This window comes from Trematomus bernacchii, unplaced genomic scaffold (genome assembly GCF_902827165.1).
Source record: "Trematomus bernacchii unplaced genomic scaffold, fTreBer1.1, whole genome shotgun sequence".
NCBI lineage: Eukaryota > Metazoa > Chordata > Actinopteri > Perciformes > Nototheniidae > Trematomus > Trematomus bernacchii.
In genome coordinates this window covers 7326171-7350940 of record NW_022988050.1, presented here as the reverse complement: position 1 = coordinate 7350940, position 24770 = coordinate 7326171, and the positions used below count along the sequence as shown (strand labels likewise).

General features: G+C 39.6%; 2 protein-coding genes across 4 annotated transcripts; both read left to right on the top strand.

Annotated features, from left to right (window-relative positions):
- Positions 1-599: 599 nt before the first annotated feature.
- On the top strand, positions 600-24760 carry LOC117473433 (FERM domain-containing protein 6-like). Its single transcript, XM_034119011.1, has 13 exons — positions 600-671; positions 1299-1389; positions 1575-1654; positions 2857-2915; positions 3014-3227; positions 3300-3455; positions 3857-3922; positions 4053-4121; positions 4340-4514; positions 4935-5096; positions 5316-5426; positions 24435-24457; positions 24540-24760. The coding sequence occupies exons 1-13, from the start codon at positions 600-602 to the stop codon at positions 24579-24581; spliced, it is 1320 nt and encodes a 439-aa protein (XP_033974902.1). The 3' UTR covers positions 24582-24760.
- On the top strand, positions 5961-16704 carry LOC117473630 (GH3 domain-containing protein-like). Of its 3 annotated transcripts, none has more exons than XM_034119311.1 (11): positions 5961-6015; positions 11228-11518; positions 12514-12710; positions 12819-13025; positions 13169-13288; positions 13876-14173; positions 14533-14725; positions 15121-15192; positions 15329-15462; positions 15584-15672; positions 15761-16417. In XM_034119311.1, the coding sequence occupies exons 2-11, from the start codon at positions 11230-11232 to the stop codon at positions 15980-15982; spliced, it is 1821 nt and encodes a 606-aa protein (XP_033975202.1). In that variant the 5' UTR covers positions 5961-6015; positions 11228-11229; the 3' UTR covers positions 15983-16417. The 3 variants fall into 3 exon arrangements, with proteins under 3 accessions (XP_033975202.1, XP_033975200.1, XP_033975201.1); XM_034119309.1 differs by having other exon boundaries at positions 5970-6166; positions 15761-16704; XM_034119310.1 differs by lacking the exon at positions 5961-6015 and adding an exon at positions 8250-8457 and having other exon boundaries at positions 11208-11518.
- Positions 24761-24770: the final 10 nt, after the last annotated feature.

Below are 24770 nucleotides of genomic sequence, written 5' to 3'. Positions count from 1 at the left end.
GATTTGGATAAATGATGTTAAATATATTCATCACTTAAATAAGACTTTAGTTACACCTGGTGTAAATTCAAAGTGATTAAAACTAGCTGCACCTTTACCAGCTTTGATAACATATAATCAATCATAATCAAAACATGTAATATATATTATTCTGAAATGGGCCAATCTGCATAGTGAGTACTCTAACTTTTGGTACTTTAAGTATATTTTGATGTTAATACTTTTACTTGAGTAACATTTTCAATGCAGGACATTTACTTGTAACAGAGTATTCCTAGAATCTGGTACTTCTACTTTTACCTAAGTACAAGATCTGAGTACTCAGCTTTTACCTCACACATTCTCGTTTGTCCTGAAGCCTCTTTGAATTATTCTGCCTTTTTGATAAGAAACTGTTATGCAAGAATGTTGTATAAATGGATGGAGCCCAAATGCTACACAAATCTACAAGAAGAATCTGTGATAATTGAATGTGCAAAGAGAGGATTTGGTGCTTTTTTGTGCAAAGTCATTACATGTGAGGTTAGGGAGGAAGACCTGTGGGAGGACAGGAGGAAGATATATATGGAGGCCTCAGACCAACTGGAGCTTTAGTCACCATGAGGACGTCTCAGATACGCCAAGTGTCCATCCTTCTTCCTAACAAGCAGCACCTGGACTGTAATGTCAGGGTGAGTGCGTAAAAGTCCTTTTGTATGTCTTCTTTATGTGTATTTATTTATTTTAATGCATCAGTTAGAATTTAAATGGATGTATGGACCTCGTTATGTGAGTGGACTTGAAGAGCTGTCAGTTAAAGTGTGTGCTTGTTTTAAATATGATATGTGATCTTGTAATCATAATTTGGAATCTTTTTTTTTTTACTGGATGGTAATTCTGACATTCATTTTTTGAGCAAAGGGAAAATATATAAAACCAGACAGGGACTATTGTTCAAAGATAAATAATAAGATTCAATCAACAATGGTGAAAAAGTTAAAACACAATAGTAGACAAAAATACTGAAAAAGGTCAAACGTATAATTGATGCTACCATCGAAAAAATTAGCAACAAAAGAAAAGAAAAACAGAAAAGATCACAAAAGTAAAGACGCGCACTATTGTCACAACTTTGTATCTGTTTGTTTTTTTAAATAAATGTAGAAATTCAACTTTTTTTTGTCTGTTACTTTAAATAATTGTTTTGCTGTAAATCTTATAAGCGAAATTCCATATTCATGCCAACAAATTGCGAAATAGAAACCCAACCTTACTGTATAAAATCGTGAGTTTTTCATTTGTGTTGTGTTTATTTCCAGGTGAGAGCCAGAGGCCAGGAGGTGTTGAACAGAGTGTTGAAGCAGCTGGGCGTCAGTGAGCTCCAGGTCCTTGGTCTGGCTGTTCTCAGAGGTCAGCGTCTGTGTGGGAGTGCATAAGAAAATGTTTTGAATTCATTTACTGAGGGATGCCTGAATGTAGGGAGGCTGCTCGTAAATTAAAAAACTCACAGGAGCCCATGAAGTTAAGATACGTCCATCAATGATTCAAAGAAGTGTTTTCTTAATGTTAATTTAATAGGTGTCTTTTTCCTTCAGATAATGAATACCTCTTTGTTGATTTGGAGCAAAAGCTTAGCAAATACTTTGGCAAAACATGGAAGAGAGGATCCTTAATGGTGAGTTAAAACTCTTATGTAGCAGTGTGCCTCAGTGAACTCTATCATTTATTGACTTTAATCCAGATTCTGTGCAAACTACTCTTTGTCCAAGTATTGTATATGTTTTATCTTAAAAGTGAATGTACATAAGGTCTGTGCAGTGGTAGAAGAAGTTCTCAGATTTGTTAAGTAAAAGTAACAATACCGCATTTTAAAAGTAATTTGTTACAAGTAAAAGTCCTGCATTCCAAATCTTACTTAAAGGTGGGGTAGGTAATTCACTTCAGAAACACTTTTTGTTATATTCCATGGAATGCTCTTAACATCCCGATAGCAATGAATATCTTAAATGCTTTGACAATAAATACATAAATACATTTCCTCTGTGGAAGGTGGTGCTGTAAAAAGCAAGACCAATCATCTGAGCCGGCCCGGCTAAAATAACTGGATGGCCTACCTGCCTGTCAGCCTTCCATCTCGTGCACAAACTTATCTCGTGCCCTCATTGGTCATGTGCGCGTTCGTGTGTGTTGGAGGAGGGGCTCTGTAAGGAATTACTCCTTATGCGTAATTTCAGAATCGTATCTATTAAGATTATTCATGTGTTTTTATCACAACTGGTAAATGTACAGCTAATTTGAATAACTTTATATACTGCTACTTGATATTTTAACCTGTAAATAAACAGTATGTCAAAGTGTATTTAATCATTGATCAACTAAAAGTTGTCAAATAAAATGTAGTGGAGTAGAAGTATAAAGTAGCATAAACTGACAATACTCAGGTAAAGTACAAGTACCTAAAATACTTAAGTACAGTACTTGAGTAAATTTACTTTGTTACTATCCACCACTGGGTCTGTGTAACATGTTTCTTTTTGTTTCTTCAAATATTACCATGACTGTCTAGAATAGTCCTTGAACCTTGAACCTTGAATAGTCTAGATAGTAGAGGGTTTATGCTTGATTTAAAGTGGACCTATCATGCTATATTTGAATAATATAGTGTAGGACCATACCTATATAAGGCATATTTATACCTTTTTTTTTTCAAAATACCAAACAGATCATGCATTTTAGCCATGCCTCATTTTGCTCAATTTGACAATTTCTAGCTCTGTTTGTGCACATATTCATGTATAAAAAGACGTACAAAAGTGCATTTTGCATGATAGGTCCCCTTTAAAGTAAGCAATATTTCTCTTTATTTTACTTTTCCAGGTCCCATTCATCTTGTTTCTGAGGGTGCAGTATTATGTAGAGAGTGGGCTGCTGATAATGTAAGCTGATCTCCCATTTGCATCTTATTCTCATACCCACGTTTTAACACCATGAATGTTGTTCTTGTTTTAAGTGATTTCCTATTTGGTTGTTTCAGGAGCAGCAAGGTGCAGCAGCTGTACTACGCTGAGCTGAGGCAGAACGTTCTGCTTTCAAAGAGCCGCCACCAGGAAGCTGTGTTCTTCCAGCTGGCAGCATCTGCACTGCAGGCTGAGGTCGGAGATCTGGAGGAGAGAGAAGAGGAGGAGGATGAAGAGGAGAACAGAAAACACAGACTTTACTTTCTTCCTGAGGATTACTTTCCCTCATGGGTAAAAAGAAGTGTGACCATTATGTGCTGTTTTATTTTGTGTGGGTGTGTGTAACAACATATATGTCCTCAGCTAATAAAGCGTCGTGGGCGGGACTTCCTGCTCCAGCACTGCCCGGGGTTACACGCTGAGCTGAGAGGTGTGACACGAGGCCAAGCCATCCTGCAGTTTATAAAAGATGCCGGGAACCTGCAGGATGGAGCAGTCACCTTCTACAGGATGAGACAGGTCGGAAATGTTTCAAGTGTCATATGTTATTCCTGGTTATTCCCCAAATGATTTATGAAAATGATACAAAGAGATATCCAAAATTCCTGTTTTGACCCTAATGTTTCAACAAAACAAAAAATGTTGAACCTTGCTTTATTCAGATTTGCATCTCAGAAATGTATGTATTAGCAAAGTTATAGCCTTATTTGCACATTGAACATTTGAACTTTTAATATAAAACAATAGTTGTCTCAATGTAAGATATCAACTGGGAAGTTTCATACTAATTTCTTTTAATAAATAACTATTACTTTACACCTGTAGTGTCTGCCCTTAACATATTCTGTCCGGCTTTATGAGATCATTATCTATTTGTTTAAAGTAACTCTGCTTCTTTGTCTGACTTTGTTCATGTGTAGGAGAAAAAGGAGCTGAGAAGTTTAATACTTCTTGGTGTTTCATCGAAAGGAGTGCATATTTATCAGGTGGGTTTGTGTTGGGAGTTTTTTTTAACTTGAATTCTTTAAGGTTTTGACTTTTAACAAACCTTCTGGAAGTTTCTTAATGAATGTACTGCTACCTTAGCATGTATTAACATTGAACGCTTTTATTCAGGAGGTGGAAGGGAAGCTGTGCCTGTTGTATGATTTGACCTGGACCCACGTTGACCGCCTTACTTTCCAGGTCGGTTGTACACACACACACACACACACACACACACACACACACACACACACACACACACACACACACACACACACACACACACACACACACACACACACACACACACACACACACACACACACACACACACACACACACACACACACACACACACACACACGTATTGACATACACGTGCATGTTGCATGGATGGTTCTGTACCTCTCTGTTCTCAGGGCAGCAGGTTTGAGATCTCTGCAGTGGGCTCTCTGTGCCTCCCTCAGCTGGTGTATTACACGGCTTCAGCCTGCCACTCCAAACACATCCTGACACACCTCAGAGACTGCCACCGGCTCCACATCAACACCAGAGCTGCAGTCTGCTGCATCCAACAGCTGGAGGACATGCAGGGTCAGAAATCTGAAGAAAAAAAAATCATTATTTCACTTCAATCCATTCACAATTTAATAAATGTTGGTATATTAAGGTCCTTGCAGTGAGAGTTGGTTAAAAGGAACCTTAAAACTTGCCATCAAGATTGATAACATGTGAATAAAGAATTAAATAGTAGTTTAGAACAAAAACACACACTTATTCTTAAGAGGAAGGCAATAATAATGTTAAAAATGTATTATTGACTATATTAACTATCGCTGTTTACAAGGACCTTAGTATAAAGAATTATCTAAATATCCTTTTTAACCATACTGTAGTTTAAATATTTGCAATTAAAAACAATATCATAACACATATATTATGGGACTTTAAAATCAGTTTTTCAGCTGATGACAATCCAAAGGTGTCTCTTTCTTTTTCTCTGTCTCTCTGCAGCAAGTCACTTGTACAAAGAGGCCTACATCTGTGACACAACACGTTTAGCACAAAGACTCCAGACCAACAGCCTCTCATCATCCATGTCCGACTGCAGTGTGGCAATCCAAACAACCACAGCCTGGTCCAAAGAGGAGGAGTGTGAAGAAGAACAAGTCAGAGGTCAGCTGAGAGGAAAAATCATTCTGACATACTGCAGCCCTGTGTGGTCTGATGTACAGTTAAATACAGTAATAATGCCATGAGTGATATGAATATTGCATAGTTAAATTATTAAAGGAGAATGTTTCAATTAATATTGTTTTTACTTCTATATTTGTCGTGTGTTTTCTTAGCTGTGAATAATGAGGATACATTGATCTTCTGTGTTCATGTTGGCAGAGTTTGAGCTGTGTGTGGACGAACCAGAGGAGATATTTGTCGATGAGGTGTTGTGGACGGCTGAGCTGTCAGTCGATGAACCTCTGATTTTCCCCTCTTCTTATTGGACAGGTTAGTCCAAAAAATGCAAAATTTATTTATTTATCATGTATCAATTAATGTGCACTACATAATGTTGCTGTGCTCTTTCATTATCAGCTGTCGCCATGGAAATTAAACAGATGAGCTGATCTTTCTGGTTACAAATTTCAAGCAAAAACCCAACATCAATAATGTCAGTGTTTCCTCTCTCATGTCTGTGCAGGTTCTGAGGAGGAGAACCGATGAAGGGGTTTATGTGGACTAATATACTGCCAGAGGCAAGAGGGGTTCATCGCAAGCTGAGAACAAGACCCCTAATATTACTGCATGCTCACATGATGTTGTTAGCAATTCAAGTAAAAGTACTCATGCATTGAGGTCTTCACATTCAGTAGAAATAAATGAGTATGTAAGAATTTGAGGAAAATAAAATGATACATTCAAGTTATGTCAGTCTTTGCTTCTCTTCAACATAGATATATTTCATGTGATTGTATGTAAGTGTATAGAGTGCGTATGTGTGTAAATTAGACATGCACACGTCACCCTGCAGTCAGCCAATCAGAGCGACAGGCTGCGACCCAAACACGGAAGCAGTTGAAACTACTGCGAAGCAAAAGTATGTCTGTTTTCACATAAAGGAGGATTAAACGTTATTATTCATGTGAACATTTAAAACCACAGGTCAGATTGTCTGCTTGAGATGTATATCCCTTGGGTTCTCCTTGCTATTTTATGTCTTGTATGCGCTATCATTGGACACAACCAGGGTAAGTGGTTTCAATTTGATAAAGCTGATGTCTAAAACGATGGAGAGGCCTTTACACTGCAGTGTAAATCCATTTTAGTACTGTACTTCTGCTGTTGCCAAAGAGTAACTGTTGCTATTTAGAGTAGCTTAACTTAGTTGTAAATATAGAAATGATTCTCTTATCCACATAAAAAAGACAGGCTGTAAAACCACATGTTAAAGAAAGTGCGTGCTTGGAAGTTAAATATGAATAGGCCTACGTGGTAACGTTAGAATTCAATTAAAACACTTTTCAAATTATTAGAAGTTAATGATGTAATATAATGTGTAATGTTGGCTCACAGCGCCCCCTCCTGGCTCTTCTACCGGTTATGTTTCTTGTGTATAACAGGTGTTATGCCGTAGATTGAAGCCTTGCCGTAGATTGAAGCCCTGTTCGCGGGGACGAGCAAAGTGACGTCATCGCCTGTATTGAGCGTTCGCCTAGTTTTCTAAGCGGAAAAACGAAAGATACTATTTACTTTCTCTCTTTTGAATGATATATTTCCCATCAGATTAAACAGTAAACGGCTGAATAAATAATGTGCATACAATTGTGTGGAGGCTCGTTTTAAGAACACTTTTCAGATCTGTCACAATCTTCGTATTGGAACAAACTTCCGTTTTTGAGTCCACTCTGTTATGTTCCTCCTTCCTACAGAACAGACAATGACTGGATAATATGTCATTTGTCAGGATAGTCCTATTTTTTAAAACCTTCTCTGTTGTTTAAGTGTCTGATAACCACGAATAGTAAGCAATGATATAACAGTAATTATATAACATATGTCAGACACTGTGTTATTTTCAATCAAGCCTAAAAGATTATAATTTGTTCAAACTGGCTTCACTCGCTTTAATTGCTCCTTTGAATGTAATGTTCCTCTGTGGTTTCCTACTCAACACATGTTTGTATTGTAATGCCACTCATATTTTATTTTTTATTGTATTTTAAGGTGACATTGAATGCTTTGAAATGTGCCCTAAAATAAAGTGTATTATTGATCTTATATCTGTGCCTATATCACACGATTAATGTTCCTTATTTTAGACTAGGTTAATCCTGGTGTCAATAGGGAAGATCTGCACTGTTCTCTACATAACATGTTCAGCAGAGCAGGTATTTCTCCTGCCAGATTTTGAACCCCCCCTATCATTTTGTCCAGGATGGTCATAGACTCACCAAAATCACACTGGTGTTTTGCAAAAGCATTTTACTCTGGGCCCAGCAGGTGAAAAACTAAAGAGGGGCTTCCAAATCCGGCAGAGAAGGTGTTGTAGCTGCCGGATTTGGAAGCCCCCCTATAGTTTTTTACCTGCTGGGCCCAGAGTAAAATGCTTTTGCGAGCACAAACTAGAGGGGAACAGCAAACACCAGTGTGATTTTGGTGAGTCTATGACCATCCTGGACAAAGATATAGGGGGGCTTCCAAATCTGGCAGCTACAACACCTGGTCTGCCGGATTTGGAAGCCCCCCTATAGTTTATCACCTGCTCGGCCCAGAGTAAAATGCTTTTGCGAGCACAAACTAGAGGGGAACAGCAAACACCAGTGTGATTTTGGTGACAGTGTGACTGTCCTGGACAAAGTTGTAGGGGGGGTGCCATATCTGGCAGGAGAAATACCTGCTCTGCTGAACATGTTATGTAGAGAACAGTGCAGATCTTCCCTATTGACACCAGGAAAAACCTAGTCTAAAATAAGGAACATTAATAGTGTGATATAGGCACTAATCAATAATAAACTTTATTTTAGGGCACCTTTCAAAACATTCAATGTCACCATAAAATAAAATAAAAAATAAAATATGAGTGGCATTACAATACAAACATGTGTTGAGTAGGAAACCACAGAGGAAAATTACATTCAAAGGAGCAATTAAAGCGAGTGGAGCTAGTTTGAACAAATTATCTTTTAGGCTTGATTGAAAATAACACAGTGTCTTACATTATCATATATGTTATATCATTACTGTTATATCATTGCTTACTATTCGTGGTTATCAAGTATCAGACACTTAAACAACAGCGAAGGTTTTAAGAAATAGGACTATACTGACAAATGACATCTTATCCTTTCATTGCCTTTCCTTAAAACGAGCAACCTTGCAATTGTATGCACATTATTTATTCAGCCGTTTGCTGTTTAATCTGATGTGAAATATATCATTCAAAAGAGAGAAAAAAGCTTTGAAAACTAGGCGAAACTCAATACAGGCGATGACGTCATCTGTGCGCGTCCCCGCGGACAGGGCTTCAATCTACGGCATAACACCGGTGTCGGTACCATATGTGTTCGGCCCATGGATGTATAATAAGAACTGGATACAGCGTGGGAGGCGGGGCCTCATTCATTCCTATGAGAGTTGCTCATTCGCGCATGATGATAAAATGGCCCAACTTTTGAGAGAGCGAAACGTCACAGATTACCCGGCATGCCTGAGAAGTACCCGTATGTGCGCTCATAGCGCATGCGCAACTTTAACCATGCCCCCCAAAATGCTCGTTCACATCAAGCACGTGAATTTGCGTACACGTAACAGCACCGCACGTTCATGACAGCATGGTAATGGTTTGTTATTATGATAGATTTGATATTAACGAGGCGGCAGTTAGCAGCTAGCGGTTAGCTAGTAATTATGCTAATTTACACATCAATCGTTATGTACTTTTATATTACACTGTAACAGGATCTAGTGATATCCAAGCAACAGAGCTTCATTTAGCATGAAAGAATTATTGCACTGTATATATATATATATATATATATATATATATATATATATATATATATACAGTGCAATAAGCTTCTTAGTGCAATAAGAAGCTACAGGGACGTTAATCTACGTCGGTAATATTAACTTTATTTAATACAACATTTACGGTACAAGATTTAATCATACAGCCCATGTAGTATAATATTTTACAAATGATGAATTACAGCAAACATGTGCAATATATCCATTATTACAGCTCCGTGGGCTGGCAGTAAGGCGATATGGGTCTGTTCTTATTGTGGATGTGCATCCATGGGTAAAGATAAACCTTTATATATACAGTCTATGAGATAAACGCATGTAGTGCTGAACACGTAACATGAACGTGCCGGGCGGCGCGGTCCCGTGGGTTAGATGCACGTTGATTGATTGATTGAAAAGTTTATTAACAGCTTGTATATTGGGTACAGTACAGTACAGCTCAAAACATACAATTGTTAAGGGGATGCAGACCAGAGAAAGACTTTCGTCTTGTTTACATCAGGGTCCCCCATTTCCAATTCATCATATCATTTAAGACATATAAGACATATTTGACATACAGATGGCTTATTTACAATTTACATACAGGTGGTTTTTTACATACAGATGGCTTATTTACAATTTTCATTTTAGATTTCGTTCTAATACATCCTAACCGGACATTTAAGACATACCAAGTCTACAGATATACAGTTAGTAACAGAGTCTAAAATGCGAGTATATACATAGATGCAGAGGGAAATAACTCACAGAATAACGTTATTAGCACATTTTTACAACTTGAGGAACGAATGTTTTTAATAAGGGCTATACAAAAGTGTTCATACTGGGTAGTTTATTTAGTTTAAAACAAATTATCCAACGATTTACAGACCACTCTTTCCCCATGTAAGTCAATGGGAAAAAGTGTTTCCGGGCCTGGCAACCAAAAGGAAGTGTAGTACCGCCGTTTGGCCAGCACGAATATTTTCATCTGAGTCCGGCGCACTTCCTGGGGGCTTGGTTCGGCCTACCAGATGTGTTCGGGGTCCGTTACGCTTACCAATGACGTCACGCATTGGCTGTACGGTAACCCAAGAGGACATTTTACACGGTCAAATACCGAATGTATTGAAACTCCAGACTCAACGTAAGAGCTTGAGCCTCTTCGGGGGGTGCTAACATTTAAACATACACTTCATTCTTTACTTTGTCCGTTATTATATGTAGAAGATATTACTTTTTTCTCCGTCATGTTGTTTCCATAGCAACAACTTCAAAATAAAAGCATCTAAATAGATTTGTGTTCTACACACCAAAATACGTTATTTGAACACCCCTCTCGATCGATTTACAAGAAAAATTAGTATGGCCCGCCCTAATACACCAACGCAGTTTTTAAAGATATACATTTTTCAACACAGAATCATTTGCCAAATTACACCATATCCAATCATTTTACGAGTCAGAAAATGCTATCTGTTCATTGCAGTTATTGTTTATTGAATTAGATTACCATGAGCTCAACATAATTATGTAGAGTACAAGTCCACAGCCAAGAAAATGTTATTTGCATATCATTTTATTTATGAATATGGAATTATGGAATTCTAACACTGGAATTTGTTATTATTTACTATAACTTTATTATATTATTCGGGTACAGCCCTACTGTACCAAAATATCCGAATATTCGTTCGTTGGAGTACTATTCGGGTTTCAATTTCGTTATTCAGATATTCGTTTTTGTTTTTTTTCCCCGTTTTTTTTTCAAATTGAATTTATTGAAATCTCCAATATCAACGTAAGAGCTTGTGCCTCTTCGGGGGGTGCTAACACTTAACCATAAACGTTATCGTTTACTTTCTCCGTCTTTATATGTAGATATTACTTTTCTCCGTTAATCTCTGTCACGTTGTTTCCAAAGCAACAACAACTTCCTGTCAACTGCGCTAACTCTCCTTCAAAATAAAAGCATGTCCATAAATAGGACATGCCAAATTACACTTAACACATAGCCTATACAACTGCAACGAATGTAACAAACACAATGCGATATCCTTTTCAATTTCAAAGAACACAAATTGGGTTACATTAACAAATAACTATAAAACAATAATACTGTAGAATAACAAAATGAATGCCGTGAATACACTGAAATACACGTGTTGAAGCGGTTCGCTGCTGATTACTACGATTCCGTACAGCCAATCACAATGGGTGACGTCATTGGTAAGCGACGGACCCCGAACACATATGGTAGGGCGAACACATATGGTACTGACACCGGCACCTCTCCACAGTCATGCCGCCTCCGCTGCCCGCCGCCCTCGGTGTGTGCTCTCTGGCCGGCATGGCTCTCCTTTGGAGGGACGTCAGCTCCAAGATGAAGGGTGGGAATCGGTCATGGAGTAGTCTGCTGAGTCAGTATCTGGTGGTGAAGGGAGTGGGCTGGCTGGGCAGAAGGCAGAGAAAGACACTGGAAGCGGACACACTGAATGTGAAGCGAGTGCAGGAGGAGACCCTGCTGCAGCGCCTGCGTAAAAACGAAAACACAAGTTATGGAAAACAGTATGACTTCAGCTCTATTAAAGGTATGAAATGATTAAGATAGTGTTAATGAACAGATGTGACATTGTGTTTTATTTATATAAGCAAATGTAAGTATTTTGTTAGACAACTATTTGTGTTTTACCTCCTCTGACTCTGATTTGTCCTCTGAGTGGCTCTGATGTAACATTATGTGTTGTGTATATGGTCAGGCTGCACAGCAAGCACTAACCAAGATTGTAAAGCACAACTTCACCCCCCATAACATATTTTTTACAATTTTACACACTGAAACCTTTTGATCATTTGATTAATATTAATGTAACTGTTTTCTATTTTGTGGCTTTTTTTCTTAAAAAATAAATGATCTCATCATACACAGATCTGAGCCTATTAATCTCACATGTTCCATCAACTCATGGGAACATTTCCCATCACAATTTATACAATTTTTTTTAGCAAATGGCCAAAAGCCGAACACAAACATAATTATATGTAATATCTTAAAAGGGGAAGTAATATACAGTTTGTTGTGGTTTTCCTTCACAACACTGTCACACTTCTTACCTGTACATCTTCCATTCAAAATACTTTAATCAAAACACCTTACTTGAGGACCTCACTTATTGTAGCTTTCATTTGCTTTCATTGTGAGGTTAAAAACTAGTTTAAAACTTGTTTCTCTTTGTACATACAATCAGTACAGACCATTGTCTCATTTGTATGCATATATTTTGCTTTCCACTTCTAAATGACAAACATTACTTATGCATTGTCAAAACGCAATAAAAAGATTTTTGATCAGAAAAATAAAATGACATGTGCAGTTTATCCTTTGTCATTTCTCACCATGAAGGATGAGTAATGCAAGCTACTTCTCAAGCTTTTTAAAAGGTCAAATTTAATCTAAAAAAACAGCCTGTATAATATTGTAATGGTGTCAGCTGTTCAATACAAGAAAGAAAATCCTCAAATGTATGTGCAGGAGTAAATGGCAATATTCAAAACTGTGTTTCTTCTTATAAAACTTATTTTCTAGATATTGATGGCTTCCGATCACGCCACCCCATCACCACATACGAGCACTACCGTGAGCTGATCAGACGCATCGCAGCGGGAGAGGAGAAGCTGATAATTGCTGACAAGCCGCTGACCCTGGCCATGACCTCCGGGACGTCAGGCTCCAGCGCCATGCTGCTCCGCACCAAGGACACCAACTCTGAGTTCTTCCTGCAGGTGGAGCTTGATGATGATGATGATGATGATGATGTGTTGGCCCAGCTGTAGCCTATGATATGTTGTCGTGCATGTAAAACAAAACAATGCTTTATTCTTTTCTGTCAGGGAGTTGCTGTGTGTTTGGATGCCATGGCAAGAGCATTTCCTGCGACCGACAGCCTCCAACGCACCACCATGTTCTTCTACTCCCCTACTTTTCGGCAGTCTGAAGCTGGTATTCCTATCGGACCAAACTCCTCCACACCAGCCTCCTCACCAGCCTCCTCCCGCCACATGCTCAACCTCTACACCACCCCAGCACCTGCATTTGAGGTACATTTTACACGAGGATCAGCATGAATCTCACTTCACTATCTTGTCAAGTAGGATTTATGTGTTATTTTTGTGTGTGCAGAATGTATTCATTTTTTCCATTTTAAACAGTTTTTAAGGGATTGTACTCTCTTTCCTTCCAGGTTCCCAGTGAGAAGGACACCCTCTACCTGCATCTCCTGTTTGCTCTCAAAGATCCCAGTGTGGGAACACTCGAGTCCAACTTTGCTTCCACAGTCTTCTACGCCTTCAGCGCTTTACAGGTACAGCACCGTCTTTATTATAAGGACTGGAATGAAAGGAACATGTGTTATGAGTCCACTAATTGTTTGGATTAAATGTATACCACATGAATGCAGCTAAAATAATCTCGCAATGATAAAGCAAGCAGAACATTATTTGTTACTCCACCCTGTGGTTAAGTTGAACTCCTACAGGTAATAGGTTCTCCCATAGCCCATGCTACACCCTTCCACCAAGTTGAATGACATTGGGCCACTAGTGTTTCTATAAACCTGCTGAAACACCAATTGACAAATGAACACACAGACCCAGCCAAAAACATAATGTCATTTTCAGAGTCATTATAAAGTAAAAAATAAGCTACCACAAAATGATTACATCATCAAAAGCAGCACTCTGTTTTTTTGATTTGGAGAAAAGTCATTTAGTGCTGTATCCTTCATGCATGCCTGGACCGAGTCCCACCGGGACATTCTCTAGTTAAGTGGAAAGAAATCATGAATCAGGTGTCAGGCTCCCACTGACCCAAAGAAAAGCTCAGGTAATTTCTTTGATGGCGAAAGGATTAAAAAAGTAATTTCTATCCCATCTCCTGTGCGTCCCAAAGGACCGCTGGCAGGAGCTCGTGGAGGACATCGAGCGAGGGAAGGTCAGCAGCGCTCTGGCTCTGGAGCCCGCAGTGAGGTCCAGCCTGGAGGCTCTGATGAAGCCGGACCCAGAGAGGGCCGCCCAGCTCCGGGCCCTCTTCCAGGACGGCTTTCGTGGCATCGCCAAGCGGTTGTGGCCTCACCTCCACCTGGTGCTGGCAGTGGACTCAGGCTCCAATCAGATTTATGGGGAAATGTTGAGAGAGAACTACTGCCAGGGAGTTCCTTTCTATTCGCCTTTCTACGCTGCTACTGAAGGTAGGAACCTGGGGAGGTATTACAGGAACTCTTTGTTATTTTTGATTATTCTTTTTGTGTGTTTCAATCAGACAAATAGAGTTTATAAAGTTGTTTAGCTCTGCAAGATGAAAAAAGTGGCATTTGTTGCTAGCTAGCTGATTAAAACTGATAAGCAATGTTGAAATTAGTATTTGGAATTTCCTTACATGAAATAAAAAGGATGATATAAAATAAGATTGGATTCTTAAAGTTAGTTAGATGAAACATCTGCTCTAAAAGTTCTGGTGGTCAAGTGGCCAAAAGTCCTGTTATATTCAGTATAAAACTCATCTATAGCTACTAGTATTAGCATTAATGTTATATATGGGCCCCTGCAGGACTAATAGGGGTGAACCTGTGGCCCCAGGAGCCAAACAGACGCTATCTGCTGTGTCCTCGCTCGATGTTCTGCGAGTTCCTGCCAGAGAGCGGCCTGGAGGAGGAGGAGGCGCCTCACACCCTGCTGATGGAGGAGGTGACGGAGGGACAAAACTACGAGCTCATCGTCACCAACGCTTCAGGACTCTTCAGGTCAGGGTTTAATTTACAAGCAGAAAGGGATCAAATGATGAATCAAATCATCAGGACAGAGAGTGCTCCATGGAAAATGATATGTTTATATAGTTTTTGGGGAAGTAAATCCCTATTTTACCGATTCTAGGTATATTTTAGTTATGGGCTACAAAAGTGAGAAAGAAATATATTCAGCAATTGCTTCTTGCCATTGCTATTGTGATATGGTTTCACTTGACTGCACTCTATCAAGAAAGATGAGTGCATCTCAAGTCTAATAATGCTATGTCATATCAAGATGCGTGCTTACAGGCAATTTGACATCCAATTTAATTTGGTCAGAACTAGAACCAGCATTAGTCTCATTTGACAGCTGCATAAATTATACCCGATTTTTGCCTGCTTTGTTACAGATATCGTGTTGGAGACATTGTGAAAGTAGTTGGATTCCACAACCAGTGTCCCATTGTTGAGTTTCAATACAGGTACATTTTGTTCCTGTGCATATTTGTTCTTGTATCATCTCGTGCTGCATGTCTTCCTGTTTGATGGTTTGCTCATGTGTTCAAATATACAACACAGTCAAGTATTTCCTCCTTGCTTCCCTCCATCTTCTGTCAGACGGGGTCAGATGTTGAGCGTTCGAGGGGAGAAAGTGTCCGAGGCGTTGTTCCTTGATGCTCTGAAGAAAGCTGTTGCTCTGTGGCCTGGAGCTCAGCTGGTCGACTACTGCTGCGCTGAGAGCGGCATCATGGGTAAGACGTCTCACCTTCACCCCAAAGTCACAGCAGAATTTGGGATCTGCTAATAGTTTGGGGACTTTTTCATGTTCAGTTTGCATTAAAATGAATGCAATTCTTCTCTGTGGTGTTGTAGGAGATTCAATAGGAGCCTCAGATCCTCATTACCAGGTCTTTGTAGAGCTGAAAGGTGTGAGAAACCTCTCAGAGGAGCAAAGATACAGGGTGAGACAAATCTAGCAAAAAGCATGTTTTTTTTCTTTCTCATGAAATAAGTCCTAACTCTTTTTCCGTTCCTTCTCCTTCCCTCCAGTTGGACACCTGTCTCCAGCAGGACTCTGCTGTCTACAGGTCTTTCCGTAGCAAAGGCAGCATCGGATCAATGAGGGTGCAGCTGGTGGCGCAGGGTGCGTTCAAGGAACTCCGTGAGCACATGATGGCCTACTCCAACACCTCACCAAACACCTTCAAAATGCACCGAGTGCTGCGCAGAAAAGAATACGCAGACTTCCTCCTGGGAAAAACTGTTTCCTGAAAGCTCCTGTTGTTTTAAGGAAGAGACAAAACAGTGGACTCTGACTGTGGTGAGCGCTGACCGAATGAAATGGGATATTTGATCAACTTCTCATAAATGGGTTAGTTACTTGTGCCTTTTGGAACTCTATAACACAACATCGTTCATTTTTGAAAATGTGAATTTGACTCATTATTTCTTGATTATTTCTATAATTATAAATAACGCCAACTGTAAGTTTTGTTGAATTAAATGTTTAAGGACCTGGTCTTGATCTATAAATATTACATAAATGTATATCTTACTATTGCCTTATCATTACAACGTTTTTTATTTATTTATAGAAAGGTGTTCTTCCTACATGTTCTAATGTTTCTTAGGACCACTAAAGAAAAAGTAAAATAACAGATTGTAAATTCTCCTCCAATCTTTTACAATACAAGCCTTTGAATTTCTGCCATCTGGTGTTCTTGAATGTTGCGGCACCGACACATCCACATTGTCCCTTAAGTGCACTCACCTGTGAAGCAACAGTTATTTCTAAATACTGATGCAGTAAAAATGGAGAAGGGCTGAAATGCAATGGAGAAAAACATCCTAAACCCTGTTGCCTATAAACCATCTGTTTGGATGTTTAGGCTGTGATCCGAAGTGACAAATCAAAGTGAGTGACTAAAAGTATTATTGGATTTATTAATAATTTTCATTTTGTGGTTTATTTAGTAAATATGGACTCAAAAGCAGTACATGGGCGTCTTTGTTGTCCCTTTTATTATCCTACTGATAAACAGAAGTCACAGACTGGATGTGTTGGTAAGTAGATTAGTTCATAATGATTTACAATTTTTCATTATTTCTTTGTCAAATGTGTTCATAACTGAATCTCAGCATGCTCTGTCTTCTGAACTACCATATAAAGATAACCTGCCGCTGGCCTCCTGGAGTGAGCTCCCAGTTTCTCTTTGGCTCCAGTGGGCCTTTCAAAAAGATGAGCAAATTAAGAGTAACATTCATTATAATGTAGACATTCCCATGACAGCAGGCAGCAAACACAAGGTGGGCAGTTTCTATGGGCTCAGAACAGTCTCATAATACACACATGCACACATAAGGATTCACACTTGTATTTCATGATCCGCAAAAGGATTCACACTTGTATTTCCGGATCCACACTTGTGTTTTTCAATGCACACACAAATGTGTTCCGTTTCATATACATGTAAATAAAATCCAAATACAGAAAAAAGTTTTACATATGTATTTTTGATCCTCACATATTTGTTTTCCGTTTAAAACCGCTGCACCTACAAACACAAACCGCTTTCTGTGCATGGATCGCTGTGCATTCGTGTGTGGGTTTTTTGAGACTCCCCTGACGGTCACCCGATTCGTACTTGTAATTTTTTCTATCTATAGCCAATCAGATGTCTCCTCAATTCTAAGCCAATCACATGAGCGCGCCCCCACGAGGGTAGATTTCTTGCGTTCATGACGTAGCGCTTCATGTACGCATTTTGCGCTGTCCGGAGCTGACAGGTCCATGGAGCCTGGCTGCCTGCAGGCGCTAATCTCAGGACACCTCCACTCTCAGTACATTGACACTTTCAGAGCAGGAAATGCACGCAAATACAAGCCTTTATATTATTAAGGTACAGTGCCACTTTCCGAACCATTAATGAATGCTTGTGTACACAAAAACGGCAGGCAAAACCGTTTTAAATGTGTGTTTCCTGTATGGCGAATACAGCTGCTTTATGTATGTCTGTATGAAGTTGTTGTGAGTGTGGAGGGAGCAGCTACAGGTTAGCTTAGCCTAATCGATCAGTGCACTACGAAGCCAGTGCTAGACAGTGAACTGTCAACGGGGGGAGCCCCGCCGGTCATTATCGGCCGATATTCACTCTTAATAGTTTGATCGGTGCTCTCTATAAAGGCCGATCAGGAGAGCTGGATCTGATCGATATGGACATAAACGCGAGTGAAGTTTTAGCGAGCTGCATGAGAAACTGGCGGGCTGTCAGGAGAGAGGAAAAAATAGATGATCCTTACTCCCGTGTTATTAGCCATATCCGGTCATAGTCCGGTAATTACCTACTAACGGAAACTCTGCTTCTTCTTCTTATTATTATTATTATTGAAACATGACCGGTAAGTTTCAAATTTGTCCGGTAAAATTAATTCTGTCCGCGGAAACCCTGCTCCGAGTCCGGACAGCGCAAAATGCGTATATGAAGTGTCATGAACGCAATAAATCTACCCTCGTGGGGACGCGCTCATGTGATTGGCTTAGAATGAAGGAGACATCTGATTGGCTATAGATAGAAAAAATTACAAGTACGAATCGGGTGACCGTCAGGGGAGTCTCAAAAAACCCACACACGAATGCACAGCGATCCATGCACAGAAAGCGGTTTGTGTTTGCAGGTTCAGGGGATTTAAATGGAAAACAAATATGTGAGGATCAAAAATACATATGTAAAACTTTTTTCTGTATTTGGATTTTATTTACATGTATATGAAACGGAACACATTTGTGTGCGCATTGACAAACACAAGTGTGGATCCGGAAATACAAGTGTGAATCCTTTTGCGGATCATGAAATACAAGTGTGAATCCTTCTGTGTGCATGTGTGTATTATGAGACTGTTCTGAGCCCATAAGTTTCTGCACATACCTGACTTTTCTCTACTCGCAATACTTTCCATTGTCAGGGCTTTGTTGTCACCACTAGGGGGGGGGGTAGTACATACAGTATGTAAGACTTCTGCACTAGATGTTATTCATGCTGTTCACTACAGCTCCGTCCAAACATAATCAGTGAATTCTTTATGATAACTTTAACTGTTAATGCCTCCATCTTAAACAGAGAGGCAGATGAGAGATTCTTATAATATTGTCTATCTCAAGCTTCATCATTTATTTTATTAAAATGTCAAACATGTCAATGATGCCCCTCTTGTGGGTTTATATTTTCATTAATTTCAGCAGAGATTTGACAAATCAAAGTCAAATGAAAATAAGTAAATGTATGTGCTATGCTAGCTGTTCCCAGTCTTTTGGCTGAGCTAAGCTAACCTGTTGCAGGGTGTAGTTGCATATTTTTACCTGTTGTTTCAAGGTTCACCATACAACTAAAAATAAACTTACATTAAAATAATGCTTCTCAAATCACATTGATATCAATATATAGAAATAAATAAATACTTTGTGAAATGTTTGATTTTACAAAAAGCTGTATTATTACAGTGGCCCGGAAGTGCAAGACACCACAGCATTTCAGAAAACACTGCAGCATTTCAGAAAACACCGCAGCATTTCAGAAAACGCTACAGCATTTCAGAAAACACCACAGCATTTCAGAAAACACCACAGCATTTCAGAAAACACCACAGCATTTCAGAAAACGCAACAGCATTTCAGAAAACGCAACAGCATTTCAGAAAACGCTACAGCATTTCAGAAAACGCTACAGCATTTCAGAAAACGCAACAGCATTTCAGAAAACGCTACAGCATTTCAGAAAACGCAACAGCATTTCAGAAAACGCTACAGCATTTCAGAAAACGCTACAGCATTTCAGAAAACGCAACAGCATTTCAGAAAACGCTACAGCATTTCAGAAAACGCAACAGCATTTCAGAAAACGCAACAGCATTTCAGAAAACGCAACAGCATTTCAGAAAACGCTACAGCATTTCAGAAAACGCAACAGCATTTCACAAAACGCCGCAGCATTTCAGAAAACGCTACAGCATTTCAGAAAACGCTACAGCATTTCAGAAAACGCAACAGCATTTCAGAAAACGCAACAGCATTTCAGAAAACGCAACAGCATTTCAGAAAACGCAACAGCATTTCACAAAACGCCGCAGCATTTCACAAAACACAACAGCATTTCACAAAACGCCGCAGCATTTCACAAAACACAACAGCATTTCACAAAACACAACAGCATTTCAGAAAACGCTGCAGCATTTCAGAAAACGCCGCAGCATTTCAGAAAACGCCGCAGCATTTCAGAAAACGCAACAGTATTTCACAAAACACAACAGCATTTCAGAAAACGCCGCAGCATTTCAGAAAACACAACAGCATTTCAGAAAACGCAACAGCATTTCACAAAACACAACAGCATTTCACAAAACGCCGCAGCATTTCAGAAAACGCCGCAGCATTTCAGAAAACACAACAGCATTTCAGAAAACACAACAGCATTTCACAAAACACAACAGCATTTCAGAAAACACCACAGCATTTCACATTGGACGGAAAGGGTATTCCTTTAGGGAGAACACTTCTTGTTTGTGATTGGACAGAGCCAGCCAGAGAAGCACTGCTGTGATTGGTTGTTTTTGCTGCCAGTCAAGAAATGACGCTTCGTGATTGGTCAGCACCCGAGCGCAACATGTCCCAACACACATCAACCGTTAGCTGTTAGCACACACTCAGAGCTCACAGCTCCTCATATCTGTTCAGAAACTGGACAAGTACAAACCACAGACTGTCTATGTCATGGCGAATACAGTCGCTGCTTTATTTATGTCTGTATGACGCTGTTGTGAGTGTGGACGGAGCAGCTACAGGTTAGTTTAGCCTGATCGATCCGCCCCCTCTCCAGCACGTCTTGTTTGAATGACAGGAGTAAACACTGACAGCTGCGGTGAAACTCGACAACAAAATGAACATATTGACCATGATTTAATTGTAATACACGTTTCAAAGTGATGCCGAAGTAACTACATACTGATACCGGTTAGTAAAAACCATGAATTAATGCTTTGACAAGTCTGCAGACAAGACGGCAGGCGAAAAGCTTTTAAAATGCGTGTTTTCTGAATGGAATCGGATCCATCAGGCTAAACTAACCTGTAGCTGCTCCGTCCACAATCACAACAACGTCATACAGACATAAATAAAGCAGCGACTGTATTCGCCATGACATAGACAGTCTGTGGTTTGTACTTGTCCAGTTTCTGAACAGATATGAGGAGCTCTGAGTGTGTGCTAACACACTCAGAGCTCGCAGCTCCTCATATCGATTCAATTCAGAAAACACGCATTTTAAAAGCTTTTCGCCTGCCGTCTTGTCTGCAGACTTGTCAAAGCATTAATTCATGGTTTTTACTAACCGATATCAGTATGTAGTTACTTCGGCATCACTTTGAAACGTGTATTACAATTAAATCACGGTCAATATGTTCATTTTGTTGTAGTTGGTATCTCCCATAGGATTTACATGGAGATACGCCCCGCCCCCTCTCCAGCGCGTCTTGTTTGAATGACAGGAGCAAACACAGCTGACAGCCGCCGTGAAACTCGAGCGATTAGAGCGATGCGAATATTGGGTAGTCTACCATAGTATTTACATGGAGATAAGCCCCTTAAAAACCATGAATTAATAAAGCATTCATTCATGTTTTTTTCGCATCGCTCTAATCGCTCGAGTTTCACCGCAGCTGTCAGTGTTTACTCCTGTCATTCAAACAAGACGTGCTGGAGAGGGGGCGGATCGATCAGGCTAAACTAACCTGTAGCTGCTCCGTCCACACTCACAACAGCGTCATACAGACATAAATAAAGCAGCGACTGTATTCGCCATGACATAGACAGTCTGTGGTTTGTACTTGTCCAGTTTCTGAACAGATATGAGGAGCTCTGAGTGTGTGCTAACAGCTAACGGTTGATGTGTGTTGGGACATGTTGCGCTGTCGGGTGCTGACCGATCACGAAGCGTCATTTCTTGACTGGCAGCAAAAACAACCAATCACAGCAGTGCTTCGCTGGCTCTGTCCAATCACAAACAAGAAGTGTTCTCCCTAAAGGAATACCCTTTCCGTCCAATGTGAAATGCTGTGGTGTTTTCTGAAATGCTGTTGTGTTTTCTGAAATGCTGTTGTGTTTTGTGAAATGCTGTGGTGTTTTCTGAAATGCTGTTGCGTTTTCTGAAATGCTGCGGCGTTTTGTGAAATGCTGTTGTGTTTTGTGAAATGCTGTGGCGTTTTGTGAAATGCTGTTGTGTTTTCTGAAATGCTGTTGTGTTTTGTGAAATGCTGTGGTGTTTTGTGAAATGCTGTTGCGTTTTCTGAAATGCTGTTGTGTTTTCTGAAATGCTGTGATGTTTTGTGAAATGCTGTAGCGTTTTTTTAAATGCTGCGGCGTTTTCTGAAATGCTGTTGTGTTTTCTGAAATGCTGTGGTGTCTTGCACTTCCGGGCCACCGTATTTTATAGTTGTGCCTGACTGTACAGTAGTTCCAACGTAATACATCATGACCGCATAGTTAATAAAGCACAATTTCAGCTTACAGCATGTTTATGTTTATTTATGACAGATTGTTGTCTGGAGCAGTCACCTTCTACAGGATGAGACAGGTCGGAAATGTTTCAAGTGTCGTATGTTATTCCTGGTTATTCCCCAAATGATTTATGGAAATGATACAAAGAGATATCCAACATTCCTGTTTTGACCCTAATGTTTCAACAAAACAAAAAATGTTGAACCTTGCTTTATTCAGATTTGCATCTCAGAAATGTATGCATTAGCAAATATTTAATAAGGTATAGCCTTATTTGCACATTGAACATTTGAACTTTTAATATAAAACAATTGTCTCAATGTAAGATATCAACTGGGAAGTTTCATACTGATTTCTTTTAATAAATAACTATTACTTTACACCTGTAGTGTCTTCCCTTAACATATTCTGTCCGGCTTTATGAGATCATTATCTATTTGTTTAAAGTAACTCTGCTTCTTTGTCTGACTTTGTTCATGTGTAGGAGAAAAAGGAGCTGAGAAGTTTAATACTTCTTGGTGTTGCATCGAAAGGAGTGCATATTTATCAGGTGGGTTTGTGTTGGGAGTTTTTTTTAACTTGAATTCTTTAAGGTTTTGACTTTTAACAAACCTTCTGGAAGTTTCTTAATGAATGTACTGCTACCTTAGCATGTATTAACATTGAACGCTTTTATTCAGGAGGTGGAAGGGAAGCTGTGCCTGTTGTATGATTTGACCTGGACCCACGTTGACCGCCTTACTTTCCAGGTCGGTTGCACACACACACACACACACACACACACACACACACACACACACACACACACACACACACACACACACACACACACACACACACACACACACACACACACACACACACACACACACACACACACACACACACACACACACACACACACACACACACACACACACACACACACACACACACACACACACACACACACGTATTGACATAAACGTGCATGTTGCATGGATGGTTCTGTACCTCTCTGTTCTCAGGGCAGCAGGTTTGAGATCTCTGCAGTGGGCTCTCTGTGCCTCCCTCAGCTGGTGTTTTACACGGCTTCAGCCTGCCACTCCAAACACATCCTGACACACCTCAGAGACAGCCACCGGCTCCACATCAACACCAGAGCCGCAGTCTGCTGCATCCAACAGCTGGAGGACATGCAGGGTCAGAAATCTGAAGAAAAAAAAATCATTATTTCACTTCAATCCATTCACAATTTAATAAATGTTGGTATATTAAGGTCCTTGCAGTGAGAGTTGGTTAAAAGGAACCTTAAAACTTGCCATCAAGATTGATAACATGTGAATAAATAATTAAATAGTAGTTTAGAACAAAAACACACACATATTCTTAAGAGGAAGGCAATAATAATGTTAAAAATGTATTATTGACTATATTAACTATCGCTGTTTACAAGGACCTTAGTATAAAGGGTTATCTAAATATCCTTTTGAACCATACTGTAGTTTAAATATTTGCAATTAAAAACAATATCATAACACATATATTATGGGACTTTAAAATCTGTTTTTCAGCTGATGACAATCCAAAGGTGTCTCTTTCTTTTTCTCTGTCTCTCTGCAGCAAGTCACTTGTACAAAGAGGCCTACATCTGTGACACAACACGTTTAGCACAAAGACTCCAGACCAACAGCCTCTCATCATCCATGTCCGACTGCAGTGTGGCAATCCAAACAACCAGAGCCTGGTCCAAAGAGGAGGAGTGTGAAGAAGAACAAGTCAGAGGTCAGCTGAGAGGAAAAATCATTCTGACATACTGCAGCCCTGTGTGGTCTGATGTACAGTTAAATACAGTAATAATGCCATGAGTGATATGAATATTGCATAGTTAAATTATTAAAGGAGAATGTTTCAATTAATATTGTTTTTACTTCTATATGTGTGTGTTTTCTTAGCTGTGAATAATGAGGATACATTGATCTTCTGTGTTCATGTTGGCAGAGTTTGAGCTGTGTGTGGACGAACCAGAGGAGATATTTGTCGATGAGGTGTTGTGGACGGCTGAGCTGTCAGTCGATGAACCTCTGATTTTCCCCTCTTCTTATTGGACAGGTTAGTCCAAAAAATGCAACATTTATTTATTTATCATGTATCAATTAATGTGCACTACATAATGTTGCTGTGCTCTTTCATTATCAGCTGTCGCCATGAAAATGAAACAGGTGAGCTGATCTTTCTGGTTACAAATTTCAAGCAAAACCCAACATCAATAATGTCAGTGTTTCCTCTCTCATGTCTGTGCAGGTTCTGAGGAGGAGAACCGATGAAGGGGTTTCTGTGGACTAATAAACTGCCAGAGGCAAGAGGGGTTCATCGCAAGCTGAGAACAAGACCCCTAATATTACTGCATGCTCACATGATGTTGTTAGCAATTCAAGTAAAAGTACTCATGCATTGAGGTCTTCACATTCAGTAGAAATAAATGAGTATGTAAGAATATGAGGAAAATAAAATGATACATTCAAGTTATGTCAG

Coding starts and splice junctions, on each gene's coding strand:
- LOC117473433 (XM_034119011.1), top strand. CDS start 600: ATGAGGACGTCTCAGATACGCCAAGTGTCCATCCTTCTTCCTAACAAG. Junction 2,916..3,013: donor GAGAGTGGGCTGCTGATAAT/GTAAGCTGATCT, acceptor TGGTTGTTTCAG/GAGCAGCAAGGTGCAGCAGC. Junction 3,456..3,856: donor CCTTCTACAGGATGAGACAG/GTCGGAAATGTT, acceptor GTTCATGTGTAG/GAGAAAAAGGAGCTGAGAAG.
- LOC117473630 (XM_034119309.1), top strand. CDS start 6,100: ATGTATATCCCTTGGGTTCTCCTTGCTATTTTATGTCTTGTATGCGCT. Junction 14,174..14,532: donor TTTCTACGCTGCTACTGAAG/GTAGGAACCTGG, acceptor GGGCCCCTGCAG/GACTAATAGGGGTGAACCTG. Junction 15,673..15,760: donor CAGAGGAGCAAAGATACAGG/GTGAGACAAATC, acceptor CCTTCCCTCCAG/TTGGACACCTGTCTCCAGCA.